Source organism: Leptosomus discolor, chromosome 3 (genome assembly GCF_034619465.1).
Source record: "Leptosomus discolor isolate bLepDis1 chromosome 3, bLepDis1.hap2, whole genome shotgun sequence".
In the NCBI taxonomy this organism is placed as follows: domain Eukaryota; kingdom Metazoa; phylum Chordata; class Aves; order Leptosomiformes; family Leptosomidae; genus Leptosomus; species Leptosomus discolor.
The window spans coordinates 52,584,247-52,606,679 of NC_141393.1; the positions used below are offsets into that span (position 1 = coordinate 52,584,247).

Here is a 22,433-nt window from a genome sequence, read left to right on the forward strand (position 1 = left end):
TTAATTGATATTTATATAGATAGATATTTGGTTTGTGGTCTGTTCTCTAGGCCTTTAATTTTTTGGTTTTAATGTATTTTAAAGTATATTAGACCAGACCTAATGACAAATTCAGTTTTATTTTTTATTAAGGGTATGTATGTACATGATATAATGTGATAAGAAAATGCTGAGAAGGAAAAGAATGGTTCTCGGACATGTTCACGCAATCCTGATACAACAGGCTTTTATCTTTTAAAGGACAAGCAGTACTGTATTAAAAAATAGAAAATGCAGCTTTCAATGTTGACTGTTGTTATTGCTTAAAAAAAAATTCAGGAAGTGTCAAGTTATCCGTGAGTTTCATTACTCATTGGTTATCTTCCTCTCAAAGTAGGGTAATACTAGTGTATTCTGTGCTAATTCGTTGTATTTAAATTTTCATTCTTTTCTTTCTTCCAACAGTTTGCTAAAATTCACTTCCAGATGATCTCATTAGGCTTAAAAAAAATTTCTCAATTTTTCTTTTTCATGGAGTATGTGTTTATATAGAACTTTTTTTTTAGATTTTTTTTTTCCCCCCTGCCCTACCCCCAGCTGATAGTTTAACATGTTTTGACATGCAGATTTGAATATTTGTTAGTCACAGGTGAGTGTTTTTGCTTGTTGAAGAGATCTCTAGGAAATACATATTTTTGAGTTAGTTATAACACAGTTATGTGTAAGGAAGTGCTCTTTTGTATGATGCGTTACATCTTAACTGTGGGCCATAAAGGCAGGTCAAGGAGCAGTGGGCACAAACTGGAGCACAGGAAGTCCTGTCTGAACATGAGGAAAAATTTCTTTACATTAAGGGTGACAGAGCACTGGAACAGACTGCCCAGGGAGGTTGTGGAGTCTCCTTCCCTGAAGATATTCAAAACCTGCCTGGATGTAGCCCTGTGCGACCTACTCTAGTACATTGACGCGCATCCACATGTTCAATATTCACGTGCCATTTGTAGATTAAGGATCTGTGTTGTGTTACTCTGTTGCAGCACCATTAAATGAATAATGAAAAAAAAAAAGCTGCTGAGAATCAATACAGTGGTATATGTGCTTGTTCTTTTATTTGTTGCTTGAATTGCTCGGGAGACTTTCCCTGTGCAATGGAATGGAAAAGATGACTGAGAAGGTTTGTTGTAGCTGTATGCTGAAATTCACAGATCAGGATTTTAACATGGGATATTAGTGTAACCTTACACATCAGGAAGCACATTTGATTTCTTGTCTTTCGTCTGCAGCTATTGTTGCAATCGGTCTGGTTCTCCTTCTTTCTGAGTTTAATAACCCCTATGTGAGATTTCAGGCAAGAAAAGCAGACTTGTATGTATTTCTAGTACCACAAATATTTAAAGTGTTTTTCTGTGCAAGTGTGGTAAGTGGCCGAGCTGAAAAATGCAGAGCCCCTCACTGTTCAAGAAAGGCCTTTGCCATTTGTCTTCATATCCTACTGTTTCAAGTTATGTGAACAAACTTTTGTATAGATTTGAAGGGCTTGATAGGAATAATCTTTGCCTAGCAAACCAAGACTGTTTGTGTGATGCTTTTATCTTCAGCTCTAAGCTTTGCAGGATTCAGCTGGCTGTTTGAACCTGATTTTTAGTTTGTGGCAAAAAACATAAGGCCAAAGTAAATTAAGAATTTTTTCTATCACCTTTGAAAAGAAATTAACGGAGAGGGGCTCACAGTCCTTTTCACACTGTGTGAGCAAAGTGTTTCTGTTGTGTCCTTACTAAAGCTTTAATTTCTAAAGCTGCAAGAATTTTTTCTTTTCGAAAGTGGAGTCCTTAAGATTACGGCAGTCTGTGCTATGTAATCTATTAATCAACCACTTGCTCTGGTAGTCTAATTTAGTAATTTGAAACAACGTAAGCAAAATTTTACTCTATCATTGCAAAGAGTTTCTTCATCCATTGTTGTGTAAGATTTTTCTGTCCTTTATATGTGTTGCTTCTTGCTTTGGGGCAAGGACAAGATCTCTTCCTGTGGGTTTTTTTTTTCCTTCCTTGTTTAAGAGTGGTAACATAAATGCTGATATTTCCATGTAGTTCATCTATGAACTGCAATATTGAAGCTGGGTTTTGATGGATGAGTGAATTAAATTACAGTCTTAAGAAAGACAACTCTATTTTTCTCAAGTTAAAACTATCCCTCTTCGTTGTTTTGCTTACACAATATAGGCATAGATCTTAAAATGAAATTTTAAACTGGCCATGTTTTACTTAGCATTTTTAAATGCTGTCTCAGAACAGTGCACTGGATTTTTTTTAATATTTGAAAAGTGAGTTTAACAGTATGTAAACCTGCAGACTGTGATTGGGGTCCCTTTCTTCAAAACATTCAACAGCCATGTAGTCTTCTGACTATTGCCTGAGTGTTTAAGAGAAAGGGCTTATGAAGAATTTTCCATATGTAATGTGTACTAAGCCTATCTTCTGTAGAAGACAGCCTAGATTGTCTGGTATGGGAAGCTGTTACCTTTCCACTGTTACTTTCATATCTTTGTGGTACAAGTCCTGTTGGGGAGGACTTGCTTAAGCTGGGGACAGCTGCTGAAGAAATGCATACGGAATGACATTTTGAGAAGCACTGTATACCGTTGGGTTGACCTGGAAGGTATGTGTAGGCAGGATGTCGCAGCTGAGCGGATATTGTGGTAGAAGTAGGTGTGCCCTTCAGTGCTGGTGCTCCACATGCTTCTCCAGTTGGGGTACTTTTTATTTAGACATTATCAGACCTAAAAAGTTTGTGTGCTGTAACCCAAGAAGAAATACTAAGAATTTGTAATTGTTTTTATCAATAAGAAGAGACTCTGTTTAGAGGGGAAAGGAGAAGGGTAGGGAAGTGAGCACATTCTTTGATTGGTACAGTATGTGAATGTCTATATATTGGGTGGAAATAAAGAGATGTAAAAATACAGAAATTGCTTGTGACATGACTTAGAGTACTTTTGTTTCTGACTTTACTGCCTTTCCTTACTTTGGTGCCCCAAATGAATGAATGTCCTTTTTCAGTTGCAGTTCACTGAGAAAGATGGGTGAGATGTATGTGTTTGCGTGTTGGAGGAGAGATGAATGTGCACCTGAGGGGGAAAAAAAAAAAAGCAAGAAGAAAAAAAAAAACCACCGAAAAACCAAACCCACCAACAAAGAACCCCAAAACATTGAACAAACAAAGAAGTCTTAGTGAGAACACTTTTCTTCATGTTAATCTTGAAATTTTATTTTTAACTGCTGATGGGTATTCTTATTAATACAATAATCTCAGAATTGTTTTTGTACAGTATTGTTCTGCTGATTTTTTTTTTGCAGGCAAAGGAATACCTTGTTTTTCTCTCTCAAATGAAGAGAAGGTCCCATTTTCTTGCATATGCTGATGTTTTTGTTCCTTTTGTTGATTTGGATGTTAAACTAATTGTTGACTTGGAGTGAAATTACTAAATTTGTTGGGCTTTTGTTAGTGAGGTAAGGTGTACCTTTCAAGCTAAGGATGTCACATTAGACCATCAAGACATATGAGATGTTTGTGGAAGTGAAGTAGCAGCAAAGAAGCAGCCAAGAGAATGCCATGTAGCCGTATCCCAGTTCCCTGATGCTCTTTCCTGTGTCCGCTTCCCCAAATTCTCTTTCCTGGCATTTGTGCTGGTTGGGAGGAACAGGACGTAAAGGGGATGCCCCAAAGCCGCAGTTTAAGTAAGGGGTGTATTCTGTTTCAGTCTTGGGTGCAGATGTATTTGGGCAGGGATGGGCAGCAGCCAGGTGGGCAGGGTACTGTTTCTGCTGGCACTAGCTTCTGTGGATCTTCTGCCTGCCCTCTTCCTCCCCCTGCCCTGACTCAGATGAATGTGGCAGAAGAGCAGCTACAGTTGCTGCATCACCCTGATGAGCAGGACTATGCTTCCACTTCCTAAAGGAACGTAAATGCCCTGGTGAAGGCAAGACAATCATGACAGTGGCCTGTGCAAGGTGAGAGTAGGGGAAAAAAGCTGGCTTATCTAGGGATTTGTGTAAGCAGGCAATATGCAGATGGATGGGGATGACCAGTAGTACCTTGTGCATAGGGCCTTCAACAGAGTTATGACTAGTTTCAGGGAAGTAGCTAGATGTTGAAGGATGCTGGGAACATTTGTTGGAACTGAAGCATAAAGAATGAGAGGGTAGGCTGGATGAGATTTGTGACTAATCTGCTTGTAACCTGCAGAGCCCATGTGGGTTTTTTTGAGCTGTGGTAATTTCTGACTGTCACAGTTGGAAAACACATGACAGATTTTAGATGTTATAGGCATTTAGGACAGGCCATATTAAAACTGTGTGTGTCTATTTCTGTGTGTCTACTTGCAGATATGTGTGCATACGTAACCATGTTCTGCCATCCCAAACAGAGACAGCAAAGACTTTCTGCCCTTGGCCTCTGCAGCTCTCGTGGGCATGCTAGGGGACTGCTAATGTTGCAATTTAAAATTACTTAACTTTCTCCTAAGTACAAACAGAAAGTGTGGTAGCTGTCGTTTCAGTTCTCTAATAACAGAAAAACAGAAGTATAGGCTGCTGGAAATGAAGGTCTTCAGTACCTTCAGGTACTTCAGGCAAGTGAAAATGTGAGGTTCTTTGTTTCAAGATGTGCATGAGGAGCGTTAAGATTAAAGCAGTTTTCAGCTCAAGTAGTTTTCTCTGCCTCAGGTCACTTGTTTTCATGCCTCTCCCCACTCTTGCACCAACACAACTTGTTTGCAGCTGTGTGATGAATGGATAAGTGAACTGACCTACTTTAAGTAACCCAGGTCTCTCCCTTGGTCTGGTTTAGATGTGACTGAATGTCTAAACATAACCAGAGGAAGAAATTGCATTGGCACAGTACCTCTCAACCTGTGAAAGGTGCACCACTGAAGCAGATGCGGAGCAAAGCGTTCCTGTCCCTCAAATAACAAAGTTATTTACTCTTATGAGGTGCCAAAAGATTTCATGATTAAAAGGAGATGGCATCTCAGAAAGGTTGAGGATAAGTGACTCAGACCTAAATGAGGATTCTATTTCAAATTCAAATTTTTTTTTTTTTTTTTTTTTTTTGTGTAAAACCACTTTATTCATGTCTTTCCTTCCTTCCTTCCTCCCCTCCCCACCCCCCAAAAAAATAACAAAGAAGTTCTTGACTTTTTAGAGTGTGTAGTCCCAGTCTGGATTTGACAGTTTGAGGCATAACACTGTAGACTTAATAGATTCAAATTAAGGACTTCAGAAATAGGTTTTGACTGGAATCTGCAAATTTTAGTTAAAACCCAGTACTGGTAGATTAATTTTTGATTTAAACATGATTTAAAACTATGTCAAACCATGAAACCATGTGGTGATGTATCATGCAGGGAAAGTGTTCCTTTCAGTTTATTTTCTGCTTCAGATGAGATTTTATGAGGATAACCATGGCTCGAAGTGCTGTATAGCTAATGAGAGGCACTTGAAATAAAATGGAGCAATCCATTGAGACATGTGGGACATGTTGCAGTGCTGCAGAGAAGGGAGAACTTTTCTGAGTTCATCTGTATAGGCTGTAATGGAAAGTGTCACATTATCTTCAAATCCATGTATGATAGCTATGCTTGTAATTCTTCTTTGGGGGTTAAATGAGAGTTTCAGACCTCCAGAACAACTAAATGAATGAGGAAAGCACTGTGGTTGTACTTGCCACTGTTCTACCTACTGCTATTTTGATTGAGAGTTTGCTGTATGCCGTGAAAGGAATTTACATGTGTGAGAGTGTTTCTGACATGTACATGTCTAATTTTGTTTATCGTAATAACAAAGACATTACACGAAGGATGATCTCTATCCTAATTATTATTTAGTTATACATATGGTCTTACAGTAGAGCTGTAACTTAGAATAGGAGTTTTGGGGTTGCAATCAGACGTTGCAACAGTTTCTTTATAGGCATATTACTCATAGACTGGATGGAATAAATATTCAAGAAATTCAGAGAAAATACTCTTTGCTTTGGCAGGAAATAGCTTGAATCAAAGCTGAGCCTGATTTTTCAGTAGCCTCTTTTCCTGCATACTCTTAAGAGCAAATAACTGCTGCAGCATAATTGCCTTTTTCTGGCTGTTACTAATTATATTCCTTACAACAGTAGTGTTCAAGGACCACATTTGACGGGGATCTTGTGATGTGCTTTCCATGCAGATATGTGGCACAAAAGAGGGGGATTTACAGTTTTAAGCAGGTTTTTTTTGTGTGTGTGTGGTGGTTTTTTTTCCTTTTCTTTTTTAAACAGTCTCATTTATGCGTTGGAGATTGTGTATTTCAGAAAACAGATACTTAGCTGTCATTAACAAACTTCTGCTTGTTTTTCTTTCTACAGGAGATAACAGAATCCGCTCCGTTACGTTGCAGGAAGCTCAGCAATCCTGACATCTTTTCGTCTGCTGGGAAAACCAAGCTCCATCGTCAGCTAAGTCAAGATGACTGCAAGCTACGAAGAGGTAGTTTGGCAAGTTCTCTGTCAGGTATGCCATTTTGTAAAGACCATGTGACAATTCATGAGTATTAAAGATGCAGTATTTCTTGTTGGTGTAACAGTTGTAATAAAAGATACTGCTAAGTCATTTCTTTAGAGGTGACCTCTTGTTAGGAGGGGATACAAAGTTTTATGTAGGAGAAAAATGCAAAAAGAAATGTTAGTAGAAAAGAGTGAAAAAGAGAGGCTGTATTTGGAGTGAAATTCTGTATACTGCCCAGAATGAAAAGTTAGAAGCCAAGACTTAATGTGCAAAGCTAAAAGAAGGGAGTGGTGGAACTTTAGGCGACACAGTGATGCACTCTTATCTCTCTTACTTTTAAGGTCAGCACCGACTGTAAGCTTGCCTACTTTGCCATATTGTTTCTTACTGGGAAGCTGACTTTGATATCAGGTTCAAATTATTATTTAATTTCTTTTTGGCTTCAAAAGTGCTGTAGGCATTTGTGAGTCAAAGTAAAAATCTTGCTTACTAACTAGATGTTTTTTCAGTTTGTATAAAGTTTGGGTTTTTTTTACATGAACACAATCTTCAGCCCTGTCAGTGAATTTAGTTTGTCAGCTGTAGAACCATGGAGTGAGTATAGTCTAGTCATTAGCTAAAAAACAGAGGACCAAGATCAGTAATTTTCTCTTTTAAAAACTTCATATATGGGCTAGGGTACGGTTTTGCAGTTGTTTAAAGCTGGTATCAAAGTTTGTGATGCTGGCATTAGAACATATAGAGCTGCATGATCAATCTAGAATGAAATAGCTGATCTGCCTGAATACCACTTGTTCTGTAGGGTTAACTTGCAGCCCATTTCCTCCCTAATTAGGCTGACTGTTTGCCTATTTGCATGTTAGTGCAAGAACAAGAAGGGTTGGAAACTCTCAGGTGGGAGGGGAAGAGGAAGAGGGTGAAACCACTCGTTTTGGCAGCAGGATGGGCTTGACTTACATGATTGTGAAAATACAGCCAGTCCTGATCCCTCTGTCTTTTATCAGGGGAAGATAAATATTTTAATGTTTGTGGTGCTAGGTGTAATAGAGTTGGATAAGCAGTAAAGTATGCACTTTTTATTTTGGCTTGGCTTTGTCTTAATGTTTTATTTGTAATAAGTGGCTTGTTTCTGAAAAATAGAAACATTCATAATGTTTTGCACTCATGTAAGTTTGTTCTATAAGGCAGGTTAATTACTGGAGGAGAACAGAAATTTATTAACTATACAGTTGTTGGCTGATTTCAATGGCTGAAGATAGTACTGTAGTTTTGTGTTTTGCGGTTTGTTTGGGGTTCTTTTTTTGTTGGTGTGTTTTTTCTTTTCTTTTTTTTTTTTTCCCCGAGCAAAGAAAAGTAAATAGGGGGAAGCAGGAAAACTGAAGAAATTATGTTTCTTTTTAAAAAATAATTTTTCTTTTCGGAGAGAATATTCTTTTAAATTTTCTGTTCTGAAATGATAATGTTCTCCAGAACTTGTTGCTTCATCTTAATGACTTTTCAGTCTACTGTAGCCTGATTCAGGAAGGGGAAGGGAGCCCCAACAAGATCAATTTACCCAATCGGATAAAGAAAATATAGATATTTAGATATATGTTTTCAATGTGGGTGTTTGGAAGGTATGTAGGACTTGAGGCATGGCAGGGAAAGGCTTTAGCTTCAAGCTCTACCCGGAAAATAATTCCACCTTATTTTTGCAAAAGAAGCAGGTAAGTTTAAAAAATATAGATGGTTGTACATGCAAACTGGTTGGCTTAGATTTGACTCCTGATGGAATTCTATCTTCCTGGATTGAGATTTTGTGGAACTAAAAGGAGATACTGATAACTGTATCTTATGGAGATTTAAACAATCTTATTCTTGCTCTCAAGCACTGGCATTTTGAACTGTTAGATAATGAGACGATTTGAATTGCTGTTATAGGATATCTTTGTTAGTCCTTTACTGAGATAAATATGGCAATGTACATTTCCATAATTTTAGATTTCTGCAAACAAGGGGAGTCATTTTATCTACGTATAGTCTTGAAAATGAGCAAACCCATGAAAATCATGTCCACAGCTGTAAGCAGCTTGAGTCGGACTGGGAAGAAGGTAGTAATATGCTGTGTCTCTGCTAGCCGAAGTTGAGCCTTCTCATCTCTCATACACTTTGGCTCATTCTGTTAATGTGTACTTGGCCCATTTCTTGTGACGTTCACAGAAAAATAACATAAACAAGGTTTTTTTGGTTTTTTGTTTTTTTTTAAAAAAAAGGGTTAAGAAAAGGATACCACTCCCACTTCCCTGGCATCGTGGCTATCACGTTATGTGACACTCTCCCAAATATTTTAGCCACTTTTAAGTAATCAATGTAATATATCACCTCTAATTCTAATGTGAAGTTGAATTTGTAAAATAGCTTGCTGCCAAAGAGGAAAAAAAGTATTTTTCTACACTATGTGCGATTTAAAGATGTAGCTGCCTTCCTGCTACTTATTGCAATGAATGCCTTAGTCCCCTGTGATTCCTGTTTAGTATCTGAGCATGTAATAATCTGTTGACTGCAACTATCTTCACCATGCTTGGAAGCAGGTGTCTGTAATTTAGTCTCACGGTCCTAATTTTAAGGAAAAAAGGTATTATTCACTCCCATTTTGCAGATGGTGAAACTGAAGTACAGGGGTTCACTGACCAAAGTTACAGAGGAAGTAATCTGGAATCTAGTAATGGAACCCAGATTTACAGACTTTTTCACTTATGTGTTCTTAACCACAAGACTATCTCTTTTTTTTTTTTTTTTTTTTTTTTTTTGTGAATGGCATTGTACATAAAAGGAAACTGTCAGGCTAGATGGAGTCAAAGTATGACCTACTTTGACTTTGGTTCTTTCTCATTGTGGAAATTTACTGCTTGACATTTTTCAAAAAGGAGTGTTATATTGACTAGAAAAAAAATGCATTGAGCAGATCCTTTTAAATGGTTACTGCATTTCCTGCAGCAAAGTACCATAGTGTGAATTCGTTGAGATAGGAACTACTCTTCTCACTGTTCGTGTATGTAGCATGGGAGATTAGTATCTAAACTAATCAGATACAAGGGAGACTTGGGAAAGCTATAGAATGTTTTGCTTTTAAGATAATGTGATATTGCTGAACAGTGAATTTTTTTTGAACAGAAAATATCCATCCATGGTTCAAAGCAAAACAATGTTCAAATGTACACTATATTCTGATCACAGCTGCATGAAATCTACTGCTGAATGTTCCAATGGTGGGAGAAAGTGGAGATATCTAGATAGCTAAGCTATTTAGAAAAGATGATATTTTAAAATTATGAATGCATTTTCATAAGAATCTTTAAAGTTATACTTAAGAGATTTTACAACTTTAACATTGCCTCTCTATAGGGCAATAAATTGTTTAACTGGCAGCAAATATTGTTTTCTTTTTAGGCTGTGTGAAGTATAGAAAGGTATAAAGTGATAGCAGTTTGTTTCTACAAGGTTTTGGATTTACTCATTACCTCATCATGAAAACTAGATTTTATTTTTTTTTTTTTTTTGGAAATACTTAGTTATCAAACCTAGTGAATTCACAGGTACTGTGCTTTTACAAGTTCTAACCTACCAAAACCTTTAAATTGCTTTTTTTCATTAAACACTGTTTCTCCACATGCGATATTTGTTTTCAGCATTGTATTTTGAACTTGCAAATTTGTTTAAAAACAAGCTGATAATATTTTCATTTTGTTTTTAAAGGAAAACAGCTACTTCCCTTATCAAATAGTGTCCACAGTGGAGTGGGACAGACGATATGGCAGCCACCTGGAGATACCTCAAACCTGGTCCGCATGAGAAATCAGTCCCTAGGACAATCTGCTCCTTCACTTACTGCTGGTTTGGTGAGTGAGTCTGGGAATACTCATGATGATTTTGTGCTATAAGTAAAAAGTGATGTGGTCTTGTGCTTTAGTTTTCACCTTGCTTTCCCTGCTGCTGCTGAATGAATGCAGGATTTTGTTCCTGTGGGCCCTTTTTAGGGCAGAGGGTGAATTAGGAGGAGAGTATGTTCATCCTGCTTTTGACAAAAAGCAGGGAAAAAAAGTGTGTGTGCGAAGAATAATTTTTTTTTTTGGGGGGGATGTTGCTTCTCAATGCTACTTAAGCTGCCTGATACCTGAAAGAAAATATCACTGGAAGTCTAGGGAGATGTGAGCATGTTAACTTGACCATTTAAAACAAATTTAATTGGGAAACTGCTTTCTGAGTAGCTACCTCTACCTGTTTCCCTAGAGAATAGCTAGGGGGATGAAGCTGAAAGCGATACCTGTCCAAGGAATTGAAGTGCTGGAACTGATATTTGCTCTTCTGTGTGGTTTCTGTCAAAAAGTTTTCATAAGGTGAATGTATTTTTGAAGAATGTTGCATCTGTTAAATTAGCATTTTCTAAGAGAGTATTCTGTATGGGGGGGAAACTCAAGATGGCTGCAGTCAAGACTGAATTGCAAACCAAAAGGAACATATTTTTTATTTATTTTGTGTTACCTCGAAATATCTAAAATCCTGAAGTGCAAGGAGAAGAAAAAGAGTAGGAAAAGTTGTTTGTGATTAGTCATATATGTAACAGAAATGCTAAATAGCAGACTAAATGCAAAGCTGGAAGCTTTTTTTGCTGTACTTCCACAGAGTTGCCTGTATAACAAGTTTTACTTAAATGAGGAAATTTTAGTGTGCACTACTTTATAGAGCTGCAAGTAACTGAGTGAATTTATATTACACTGTAGGACTGTTCAGAAACAATGACAGCTTAAGTCAAAGGGTTTACCTTGGATATAGCCCTTAGATTGTTAACCCTTAGAATTTTTTGGCGATTATAGACAGCTTGGCACCATCAGGCTATGAAAAGAAACTTAAATCTTTACAGTTCAAAGCAGCCACACATTTGTGTTACCACTAATTTTGATTTCACAATGAAGTATTTGTAGTCTTAGCATTTTCAGACACACTATATTGAAATTCTTCTCATTTGATTTAATCATGTTGTGTCTTAGTTTAGTGTCTGTTCAGTGTTTGCCTTAAATTTCTATTCTTAGCAGTGGTTATAATTTGACTATATCAACAGAAAGGGAGAATGCTCATGTGAACTGGGCATCCGAGTATTTATGTGATAGGGATTGAAAAAAGTGATATGTTAAAATACAGGCCCGTTGTCTAGAGGCAGGCAAACGCCTTGAAGCTTCATAGCTTAAGTTAATGAAGATAACTGTGCTTTAAAACAAAGCATTAGTTCTCAGATGTTTAATTTGGAATACTAGTTCGTTGCTTAACAGCTGTGTACAGTTCAGTGAGCTGCAGATGTGTTTGCATGTTACAATTCTGCGTATTACTAACATGATGTATTTTCAGTTTGTCATGGCAGTGTTTATGCTATCTTTTGAATGTTCTCATATGAAATGCAATGCCAATAACTTATTTTAAAATAACTTAAAATTCTTTGCTTTCTAATTAAAGCGGAGAAATTAAGCTATAAATTCAGTATTTGTCCCTCTGTGATGCTGTTAGGTACTGAAGTATATGGTCGCTTTCCTATCTCTTACCTAGATTTTATGGTAAGCCATATGTAAATTACAGTTGCAGTTAATTAAGCCTAGAAATTAAGAATTCTTATATGAAATGGGCTTCTAAAGCAATGACTGAAGAGCTGATCACAAGATGAACACCTAATTAAATGCAGTGAGTCCTGGGATCTTGGAGCTAGTTACATGTTTGCAGCTGTTTTAATATGCTTGTGGTATCGAAATGCATTTCACAAATTAGAAGAGCAAAAGGTCTCTTGCCAGTATAATTAATCTCCTTTGAAGAATAGCTCTATTAAGAGATGAGTAGATTCAGTAATGTGGAGTGTCATTTTAATATGTCAGCCTTGATTGCTAGAGCATTTAATTCTTTTACTATTTGTTATAATACAATAGATGAATAGCTAGAGAGAAGTGGGAGTGTGGCATGGGAAAGCCAGAATACTCAAAGCTGTGTGCATAGTTTCTGCTCCCTCTGTTTGGCACTGTAGGTATCAGTGGATTTTCCTTTGCTAAATTGCTTTGCTGGCATTCAGTAATGTGTTGGTGTGTGGGTTTTTTTTTTTTTTTTACTGTTCTAACCACTACAGATTGCTTGCTGTGCTTAAATTGCATTCTTTTCAACTTTGAAAGTATTTGCAAAGCAAAAAGACAAATTAACAATGGCAAATCTATAGAAATTGGTTTGCAGCTTCTGAAACAAGAGTGATGGCTAGCAACAGCTCAAGAACTGGAAATACATCAAATTCTAACATGCTAAACTACATAAGCACAATTTGTTGTTAGACAGAATCTTTCAGCTTGTACGTGTTTGAAAGTCTGGATCAATGTATCTGCTTAGCAGTTGCCACTAGATCCTTGGCTTGAGAAAGAAGTCAGGGCAGACAGAATGCTAAGTGCTGTCATGGAATGATAGCTGTTGATCTGATCTGTGTGCCTTCTAAATATATGTGAGGATTTCCGGGGGTGACCTTCAGTTGATCATCTACTCATAAGATGGATGGCTCTGATCCTGGTAGATTGAATTCTGGTGGGGAGTGTCCTGTTTAAGACTTTTAAATCCCTAATATAGCCGAGGAAGTAATATTAGAGAAAAAAGACGTAGAGCCTCATTGTGGGCATCTGGGTGGTGTTTTCTGCTCTCAAGAGTCAAATATAGTAAGAATTGGGGGCTCAGGGAGTGTATTTAAAATGTGCATATAAGGAACAAAAGGATAATAATGTGGAAAATATCTTATGACTTAATTTGGGGGTTTGTTTATATGAAATCCTGGCCTGCAGGCACCCTGTCATAAAAAGAGTTAGAACTTGGACTGTGTTTTGAAGGCAGCTGATGTGAATGATCAAGAATATGGATGCATTATGAAGAAAGGCATGAAGAGCATCAGGGTTTGTTAATTTTAGGAAGGAAAAAGAGCTTGTGAAGAGAAGATTGTGATTGTTGTAGAGGAGGTAGATTGGGAGTGCCTTTCTGGCAAATGTTTATTTTGCCAAAACTCAATGGGAATGAAATTGATTGCCAGAAGCAATGCTGTGAGGTGTTAATATTCCAGGGCTGGAGCATTTATGGGTGGGCAGGGGATGATTTTCTCCTCATGTTCATTGTCAAGGACAGGTTGCTCAATTGGTGCACTGCACTAATGTTGAATATGTATTTACATTTGTGGAGACAGATGTGGCTTTTTTTCTGTGTGTGTGTTCCCCTCCTGCACCCCCCCATCCCCCCCCCCCGAGCATCTCAAGCACCTGTCTCCAGTGTTTTGTGAACAAAACATCTGACAGTGTGCAGCCCATTAATTAGGACTACATCTTACATGCATTGCTCGCTATCTAATGCCTGGAAAAGTTTGAGATGTTCTAGGAATGAGAAACCATGTATGTCCTTCTGCCAACTGTGGTGATGGGAAAACATTTGAAGAAGCCTGTCAGTGGAAAATTGGATACTTTTGTGAAAGAGATTTTGAACCTTTATTTTTTTTTTTAATATTTACAAACTTCAGTTTTCTAAAGTGCTCCCAGTACTGAACTGAAACTCGCTGTACTCCTTGAACTGAAAAACTGAACCTCATTTTTGAAAATGAGGTGGATGATTCCAGCTAGGTGGTTGCAGTTCTCTCTTCAGTGTAAACTTTCTTCCTTATATTCTGTACCACGTGGTATGTGGTCAGAGCCATGTCGTCATCTTTGGAGATGAAGTCTGCTGACTAAGTATTTGGTGCTCTGTTAATCCTCTGATGCCAGACTTGCAAGATTTCCTTGTAGAGTCAGTCTCCTCTTCAGAGAATAATTTCAAATGACTTAGTTTTACATTTACTTTGTAACGTAATCGTTAAAACAAAATGAGACAGTTGTGTATTCTTTGCTGCTGTAGAGAGTGCCAGATAGTTCACCTTTCCCTGGTCTTCTTCTGGAAGTGGCTAGAAAAAAAAGGCCACTCAGATTTTGAATAATGATCTGGAGGACAGAAAGGCTCAGATGACCTGAAATTACTGACAAGATGAAGAACTTACTGTGTTGAATAACACTAAGCCAGTGACACTGCCCGTTCAGCCTGCTTCATTCTGAACATTTAGTTCCCGAAAGCTGTGCAGCTTAGGCAGTACCGAGTGGAATGAGGAAAGTGGTCATCTTTGATGGTGGGTCCTTGGTTCCTCTGCAAGGAATCATGTATTGGAAACCTGGTAACTGAGACAGGCTTCTCACTGTGGAATGTTATCTTTGATATCCAAGTTGGGGTACGCTTTTTAGATGTAGGAGAGAATATTTACTGTTTATTTTCTGAATTTTTACTCCTTTGCTTTTTTATTTCATTTTAGATGTATTAGGAATAGAATCAATTGTACTTAATATATAAACTTCTGGTAATAGTGTGCAAGTTTCTCTTCAGTACAAAAGCATGTGCTTCAAATCTGTATCATTCCTGGCTACCAGGAAGAGTGGCTAGTTGGCTACAGATTTGGATTTGTGGGTGAGACAACTGAGGTAATTCGCTTTAAATTCATGTGAAAGCTAAATCCAAGCGCTAGATTTTATAAAGCCTGCTGAGGGGTTCGTGGTGTTGCTCTGCCATCTGCTGCTGGGCCTGTGGCAGCAGACAGAGTTAATTCACTCCCAAGTAAGTTTTTGTAAAACGTTTTTAGAGAGTGGTAGTTGTTAGTGATTACGGCACAGGCATGTTATTCTGGGATCGTGTTCCACAGTAACTATTTGCTAATAACTTGGCCATCTTTAACTGGACTATGAATTAGCTTCATATTTTAGTAATATACCGTGGCTTGCAGCATTCTTTTTCTGGTAACAGAGAGTTGATGGTTGGAATAGTTATGAATAAAATACGATTTTTATTTTTTCATTTAAATTATAATTTGGAGCTAATTATTTAAATCGTTGTTTGCAGTTTGGGGTCGGAAGCCGAGTTGCCGAATTGTGTTTTGGTCTATGGCCTGCTAGGTGGTGCTGGAGTACTGGAGGTCTCTGTATAGTGAATTGTCTTTTCAACACAAAAGGACACCATTGCTACAGGGCCAATCGAAAGAAGAGCTAGAGGTGTTTTCCTGTAGGCTGTAGCTAAAGGAGACCTTAATTCTCTGTCGATTGTCAATTCAGTACAGAAATTAATAATTCAAAAGGCTTGATGAAGTGCAGTGGAACTAGAAGATCAAGCTTCTTTATACTCTGCTTCAAAACCCCACCTAGTTATAAAGAAAATTCTGTCTCTGGGTCTCCTGCTTAGTCCCTAGTGCTTTAATGGTTTTACTGTTTATTATTTAGGATCTCTGCTTTATGCAGGCATCTGGGTAGTGGGTGTTAATCTCACAGTGATGAGGTCTTAGAAGGAATAGCATTTGTAGTGACTAGCAGGTATCTAGCCAGCAAGTTAAACGTTAGTTTGCAAAGAACAATAGCTGATCTTCCACTGCACTCTCCACCTTTCTGCTCGATATGTATGCTGGCAGTGAGGTGAGTGCACAGAGCTGAGACTTCTATCTCCTCACAAAAGAATTAGATGTAATCTCTGTCTTTTTGTTGAAAAATACAATACTAGTTGGGGGACAAATCATTAATGCCAGTTGTGCATAGAGCTACCTCCTGCTGATTGACTGGGTACTTATTACAGAAGCAGACATTTGAATCTGATGAGAAAACGTCATTTACATTTGTGTGTTCTGAAACATGCAGCTGCTTTTTCCACAAAATGTTTTGTCATAGATTACCTTACTTTTAGTTTGTATTTTAGGTGGCAACATGTCGACTATTTAAATGTTGCTGAATACAGCTGAAAATATTTATGTCTAAGAATAATTGTTGTTAAAGTTATAGCTGATGAAGATCATAAATTGTTTTAGGGAGCAGAGAATTTTCAATGTACAAGTAGGATTTCATATTTCTGTATTCTTAGAAAAGCAGAAGATAGCAGAAACTACGGTTGTATGAATGAATGGATTTTTTTACTGTATGAGTGCATAAAAATTGCATTCTAAAATAGCAGTTGTAATTGTAATAACCTGAGATGGGAAAGTAAGTGGATTTCCAAATAAAAACTATGTGATATCTAAGTTTGTGCATACTAATTAAAAAAATTCATTTACTTATGCTGTAATGTCTATGGATGAATCTTTGAGAGTTTGGGTACATTATCAATTTTGGAAGGTGTCGTTACAAGGATATAAATAGAAGATGAATCTTGCTTGAAGAACTGAAAAAGTGTCCAGGCTTGCATTTGTTTGAAGGGACTGGGTTTGAGGAAGAGGTAGGGAGCAAACTCTAGACAGGGGGTTGTGCATGTTGGCATGAACTGAACAATAAAACTTGAAAGTGAGAACAAGGAGTTTGGATCTGATAATGCGGAACAGTGGAACATAAGGCCTTTGGAAGGAAGTAAGTAATATTGTAAGCAAACTGCAGAAGAGCTTCTTTGAACATATTTGAGTATTCTGAGCAAAATTCTGAGTGTTGGGCAGTGTTTAGAATGCTTGCAGAGACTTACCTTTGTCACAGCTTTAAGGTATCTCTGGTAGGAAAACTAAAATGCACATGCTATAATTCTGTGTGTTTTCATAATAGGTTCAAGGACACATGCTTCACAATGGCATTCAAAAGATAATCCTGATTGATTTTTCACTAGTAAACTTCATTCTGAATAATTCATGTTTATCCATGTAAAGAACAGCAAATCTGATAAATTCTGTACTAAAGTTATATTTAATGTATAGTGCATGCTACTGAAGCACAGTCAGCATCTTGCTCTGAAGAAACTTCAGCATATTACTTAAACACAGTCAGCATCTTTTTACTCCAGTTAAATGAATGTCATTTTGGAGTGGACTCGTGGGCTCAAAGGAGAATTTCATACTTGAAAGAAAATTTGAACACCCTTCTGTGTAACCTGAAGCTTGTCATCATAGGAAATATGAATTCATAAAACTTGCCTCATGATAATTGTTAGGCACTAGACTGTCAGTTTGAATGATTGCAGTTCTCATTATCTTCAAATGCTGTGTGTTATTTTTTTTGTCTATGAATATGTTGAATTGATTTTTGGCACATGCAGTCAGTTCTGTTCCTAACAGCAGCACTGTTGTAGGTGTGAAGTGAGAAACTGATGTAGTGTGCATGAAAAATTAGCTTTTTTGCTTGGGGAGCTATGAGGAACTTAAGGTAAAATACAAAGAATTATTCAGACTGTCTGTCTTGAATGCACATTGTCACTGAGTGAGGCTTTGTTTCAATAGAGTGTTATTCTGTGGTTCTTATTGACCTCTGTAAAAAAACATACTGATGTAGACAATAAAAATTCTGGGGTTTAATTTAAAATAGTAAAAAATTGGCTGTTCTATTTTGGTGATTTTTGCAGGTATTTCCTTAGAAAGGCAGTGAGTTGTCCTCATTTAGTATTTTAATATGGCTGTCTTCTGTGTCTGGTAACACTTCTGGTAACTGTTTCCTAGGATGTGATAATAGGAGGGTCAGTCTTTAAACATGAGATAGTTTGTTTGCCTATGTTTCAAACTACTTTGTTCCAATAATGCAGACTCTTTTGAGCTTTGGGACGTGTATAAAAATCCCCTGTAAGTCTCAAACTAAGCAAAAGCTTCGGAGATGCTCTAGAAATTAGAGTATAATCCTGCATGTTTGGCTACTGGTTTTTTGTTTGGTGTGTTTTCCTATACTGTATCATTTTGGTTTATCCAAGCTATGTGATGTGTCTTTCTAGGTGTCCAAACAGTTTCAGTTGCAGAGACAGCAATTGCTTATTTTACCTCTTGGAGGAAAATTGGAATACAGTGGTTTATATGCTTCACCTCTGAACAGCTGCAGCTCAGAATCTTTCCTATGAGTTAAGCTAAAGTCCTTATTATCTTGAGATTACTAGAGGGGGAGAGGTGAAATCTCTTGGCAGAGATAAGTGTAGCCTTGTAAGTGAAACACAGTACTAAAGCCTGAGACTTATGCAACCATCCTGATATCTGAACCTTGATAAACTAAGATACAGAGAGGTTAAGTCATTTGGTCATCAGTAGAACTGGGAGTCAAACATATCTCACAGACTTTCTGTAAAGCTCAGTTTATTAATGCTTGGAAAATGTTTGAGGCTCAAATGGATGGTGCTATGAAATAACTCATTGCTGCAGTTGCTATATATTTAGATTTTAAAGTCAGTTGTTCCAAAGCTGGGCAATACCTTGATCTCTTACCTGGCTTTGCTATGTTATTATTACTAACCTGAGCATTTCTGCAGGAATTGCACGTTTTAAACTCTTCCCTGGGAACTGCAGAGTCCTTGTGCTGTGAGAACATGAGGTATGAAGTCAGAATAACCATTACGCTAGCAAGCTTGATTTAGAGTCAGTATCTGTAGTTCTTCCCTTTGTGAGCAGAGACTAGGATAATGTCCAAGTTGTTTTTTTTTCAAAGCTTTGTTTATTAGAGGAATAGATGAAGAGAATTCTTGTATTGTGGCATTTTGGATTGATCAGAATTTTTTTTCACTGAAAGCAGTTGTGGCAAACTACGTATGTATAGTGCAAAACGTGCTGAGAGGGTGCCTTATGTATTCAAAACAAACCAGCTTACCTAAGCTGTTTTATTAATAAATCTGTGGAACAACTGACTGAGGTGCTTCTTACTTTTGTTATTTATTGCAATGACCAAGCTTCCATTTAAAAAAAAAAAAAAAGATTCTGTGTACATCACAAATATAAAACTCTGTCATGTTTAAACTATAGCGCAAGTATGCAAAAATGGGTGTCAATGTGAACTTTAAGTTATTGGCAAGGGGGAAATGTTTATAATAGAAGAATGAAAGATGTGCAGGGTTTCAGATGCATCATAAAAGGATGTGAAATGTAATTAACCTAAAATAACCTTTAAAATATTTTTTGAGCCTGATAAATTAAATGAGCTGTTGAGATAACTTAATGAGAGATTTTAATTTTATACCTTAAATAATATCCTATTAAAATCCTCAAGATCTTGCTTTGTGATGGAATCCACTGAGACTTACTGAACCATGAGGTCATTGTGAAAATGTAACATTGTTAATATATTTGGTGCATATTTGAGGGGTAAGGTCTAGGTTAATGGCAGCATTTGTTCTTTAAGTGCTTGAAGCCACAAAGCTCTAATTGAACATATGAATGCTCAAACCACGTTATTTTAATGTGGTCATACGGTATAGTGACAGTAAAAGTAGTTATATGATGAACTCCTATGGCAGGGTTCAAAATTTGTCCATAAAAACAAATTATTATGTGAAACTTGAATTAAAATTCTCTGCCTTGGAGTTTGAATAAAATATGAAACTTCAGGTCTAACATGGTTTCTGTATTTGTCTTCACTCAAAATTAGAAATAACTATTTGTATACATTTAATATAGACAATACTGCGATGTGATTTGTTTATACAAATAAAGTTACAGTGCATGCACTAAATTTTTCACACAAAGACTTGTAGTTAGAGACTTCATTACGTATTTATTTCAAGTAGTTAAGTTTGAAGAGGTACTTTTGGCAAATTTGCATCTCAAATTTTCTAAATATTGGTAATTGAACGAATTTAATGGATAAGCTGTTGCCAAGGGAAATGCACAGTGTGTTTATCTCAGTGTCAAGAATCCAAGGGTTGAAGACAAAGGTCAGAATGTTCACTTCTGCTTGCATTTCATCAGTGTTGCTAACCTGGGTTGCCTGTTTGCAGCTTTGCATACTGTACTGTCTTTAGCGTGACTTAGATCCCTTTTATGATCCCTCCTGCCTGTTGTGATGTTCCTAAGTCCTGCTTTCCCTCCTGTGTTCTCCTAGAAGTGTTGGTTTTTCTCTGTGGCCTCCCCTATGCCCAGAAAACAGGAGAAAAACCTCCCCACAGTAAAAATTGGTTCTTACTATTTGATGATAGACAGAAAAGTTGTGAATTAGGACTGCTTTGTGCACAAGTATACTTCTACTGTGACCTCCTTAATTCCTCTCTGCTGTAAATTCTTTGGGCTGTGGACTAATGGTCTGGGAAGCTTAGTGTGAAAGCTGTAGGGTTGTGTCTTGTGTTAGTTTTACTGTTGCTCAAAGTTTGCACGTCTCTTCCTGACCATACAGTTACTAGTTCGGGTACAATCTTTACTTCTGTAGTATCTCCTTGCTAAATGGAATGGTTCTGAATCATAGGCTTTTCATCCCCAAGGTTTTTGACTCTGCTTGAATGATGGTATGCAATGTAAAATTAAGCTTGTACATATTAAATCTATTGATAGCTGTTTGTTTGGCTTAGGTAAGTTTTTGTTGTTTTGCCTTAATTCACTTATCAAACAATTTCTGTCAAAATAAAGTAAAATGTAGGGTATTATGAATTTAAAGTGATGGATTTCTCATCAAAGAAATCTTAAGTCTTACTAGAACAGAATAGGCTAATGAAATACTGAGATAAATTTGGCAGATAAACTGATGTGGTTTTAGAAAGAAAAGAGGAACAATTTGTAATATTGCATACATGTAAAACTATCTGAATTGAGAGGAAAAGTACTATGTCAACATTGTCAAATTATATTGATCAGGCATCAGCATCAATCCTGATTAAATAGGCAGCTGTTTAAAGCAGTGTATTTGACAATGGCATCTTTTTATTTTCTGTATGATTACTTGCCTGCTGACATGTTTATTTTCTCAGTATAAGTTACATACTGTGTTTAAAATGTTGCTGACTAAGAAATAGTTGAATTTATACTATATACAGAGTAGAAGAAGGTCAGACCTTGTTATGGCTGATATGAACATATATGACTATCAGGTAGAATCTACAAACAAAACAGTTGATTTATGTACCAGGTTAATTCCAAGTCAATGGACTTAGAATAAATTGAATAAATTGAACGGAATATTTCTCTTTTATTTCTTTTTTATACTAAAGGTTATTTAGAAATCAGTTATCTATAGATTAGATTTAAAAAGAAAATGGCAGCAAATATTTGTATAAATGAGAGGTGTTGAAAGCCTTGGGGGACCCGCTTCCATGTGGATTATTGTCAGACAAATCTGTGGCATCAAGTTCCCTGGGCAAGTGTGGAGAATGGATTAAAACCTGTTTAACTGGAGGTGTGCTTGGGCATTAAACTTGGCTCTACAATGATGTGATGGATCTCTCTTACTGTTCTAATTGCTGAATTCCTCTATTTTTCCATAATCAAAAGGTAAACTGCTGCTTTTCCCCTTGACTTACTATAAATCACAGTAATTTAAAGAGAAAAGAGTTGTGGTGCCTAACTTCTTCAATGAAGTATATTAATGATGCATACCCTTCCATCTGCTATCTGGTTTCTTTTTTGTCCCATTGTTGACAAGTCTTTTATCATCGAAAGCTTTGCCTGCATTTTATGAAATCTTCATCTAAGAATAGTCATGGACAAGCATTAGCAATTGGTAGCTCCATTTTTCCTCGCACATCAGGAAACTTCTCCAGTAGTTTGAGGCTTCAAAAGTAGGTAATCACAATTTCACATTCTGGAGCAAGCGGTGAAAGTTTGGTTAAACTCTGTTTTGTGTTAAGTAAAATGGATAAAGTTGATTTAACTCCATTTCACCTAAGCTACATAATTGAGCTTATCCTTTTTTTTATAAGCTTCTGTTCTGTGTTGAATCCCTCAGTTCAAAGTAGTGGAAAGTGTATAAAAATGTTCACTATCCATCAGGATAATTATTACATTTTCTACTATATGTTTTACAGATTATTACTTTAATCCCATAAAATGCTCAAATTCAGACATGGCTATGCTGAGGACGGGCTATCTCACTTACATGCAGTTCTATGTCATAATATTGTGTCCTCGAAATAGCTGTGAAAGGTGGAAGAGGTTGGATTTGTGGCTGGGTGGTGCAGCATG

At 36.9% G+C, this 22,433-nt stretch overlaps 1 protein-coding gene across 4 annotated transcripts in view; it reads left to right on the plus strand.

Moving 5' to 3' along the window:
- MAST2 (microtubule associated serine/threonine kinase 2) overlaps positions 1 to 22,433 on the plus strand; it is a 200,906-nt gene that overhangs the window by 15,983 nt on the left and 162,490 nt on the right. For all 4 annotated transcript variants that reach the window (XM_086463118.1, XM_086463120.1, XM_086463119.1 and 1 more), the window contains exons 2-3: positions 6,376 to 6,520; positions 10,250 to 10,392. In XM_086463118.1, the coding sequence (XP_086319244.1) occupies positions 6,376 to 6,520; positions 10,250 to 10,392 (288 nt within the window). The remainder of the gene's footprint in view (positions 1 to 6,375; positions 6,521 to 10,249; positions 10,393 to 22,433) is intronic.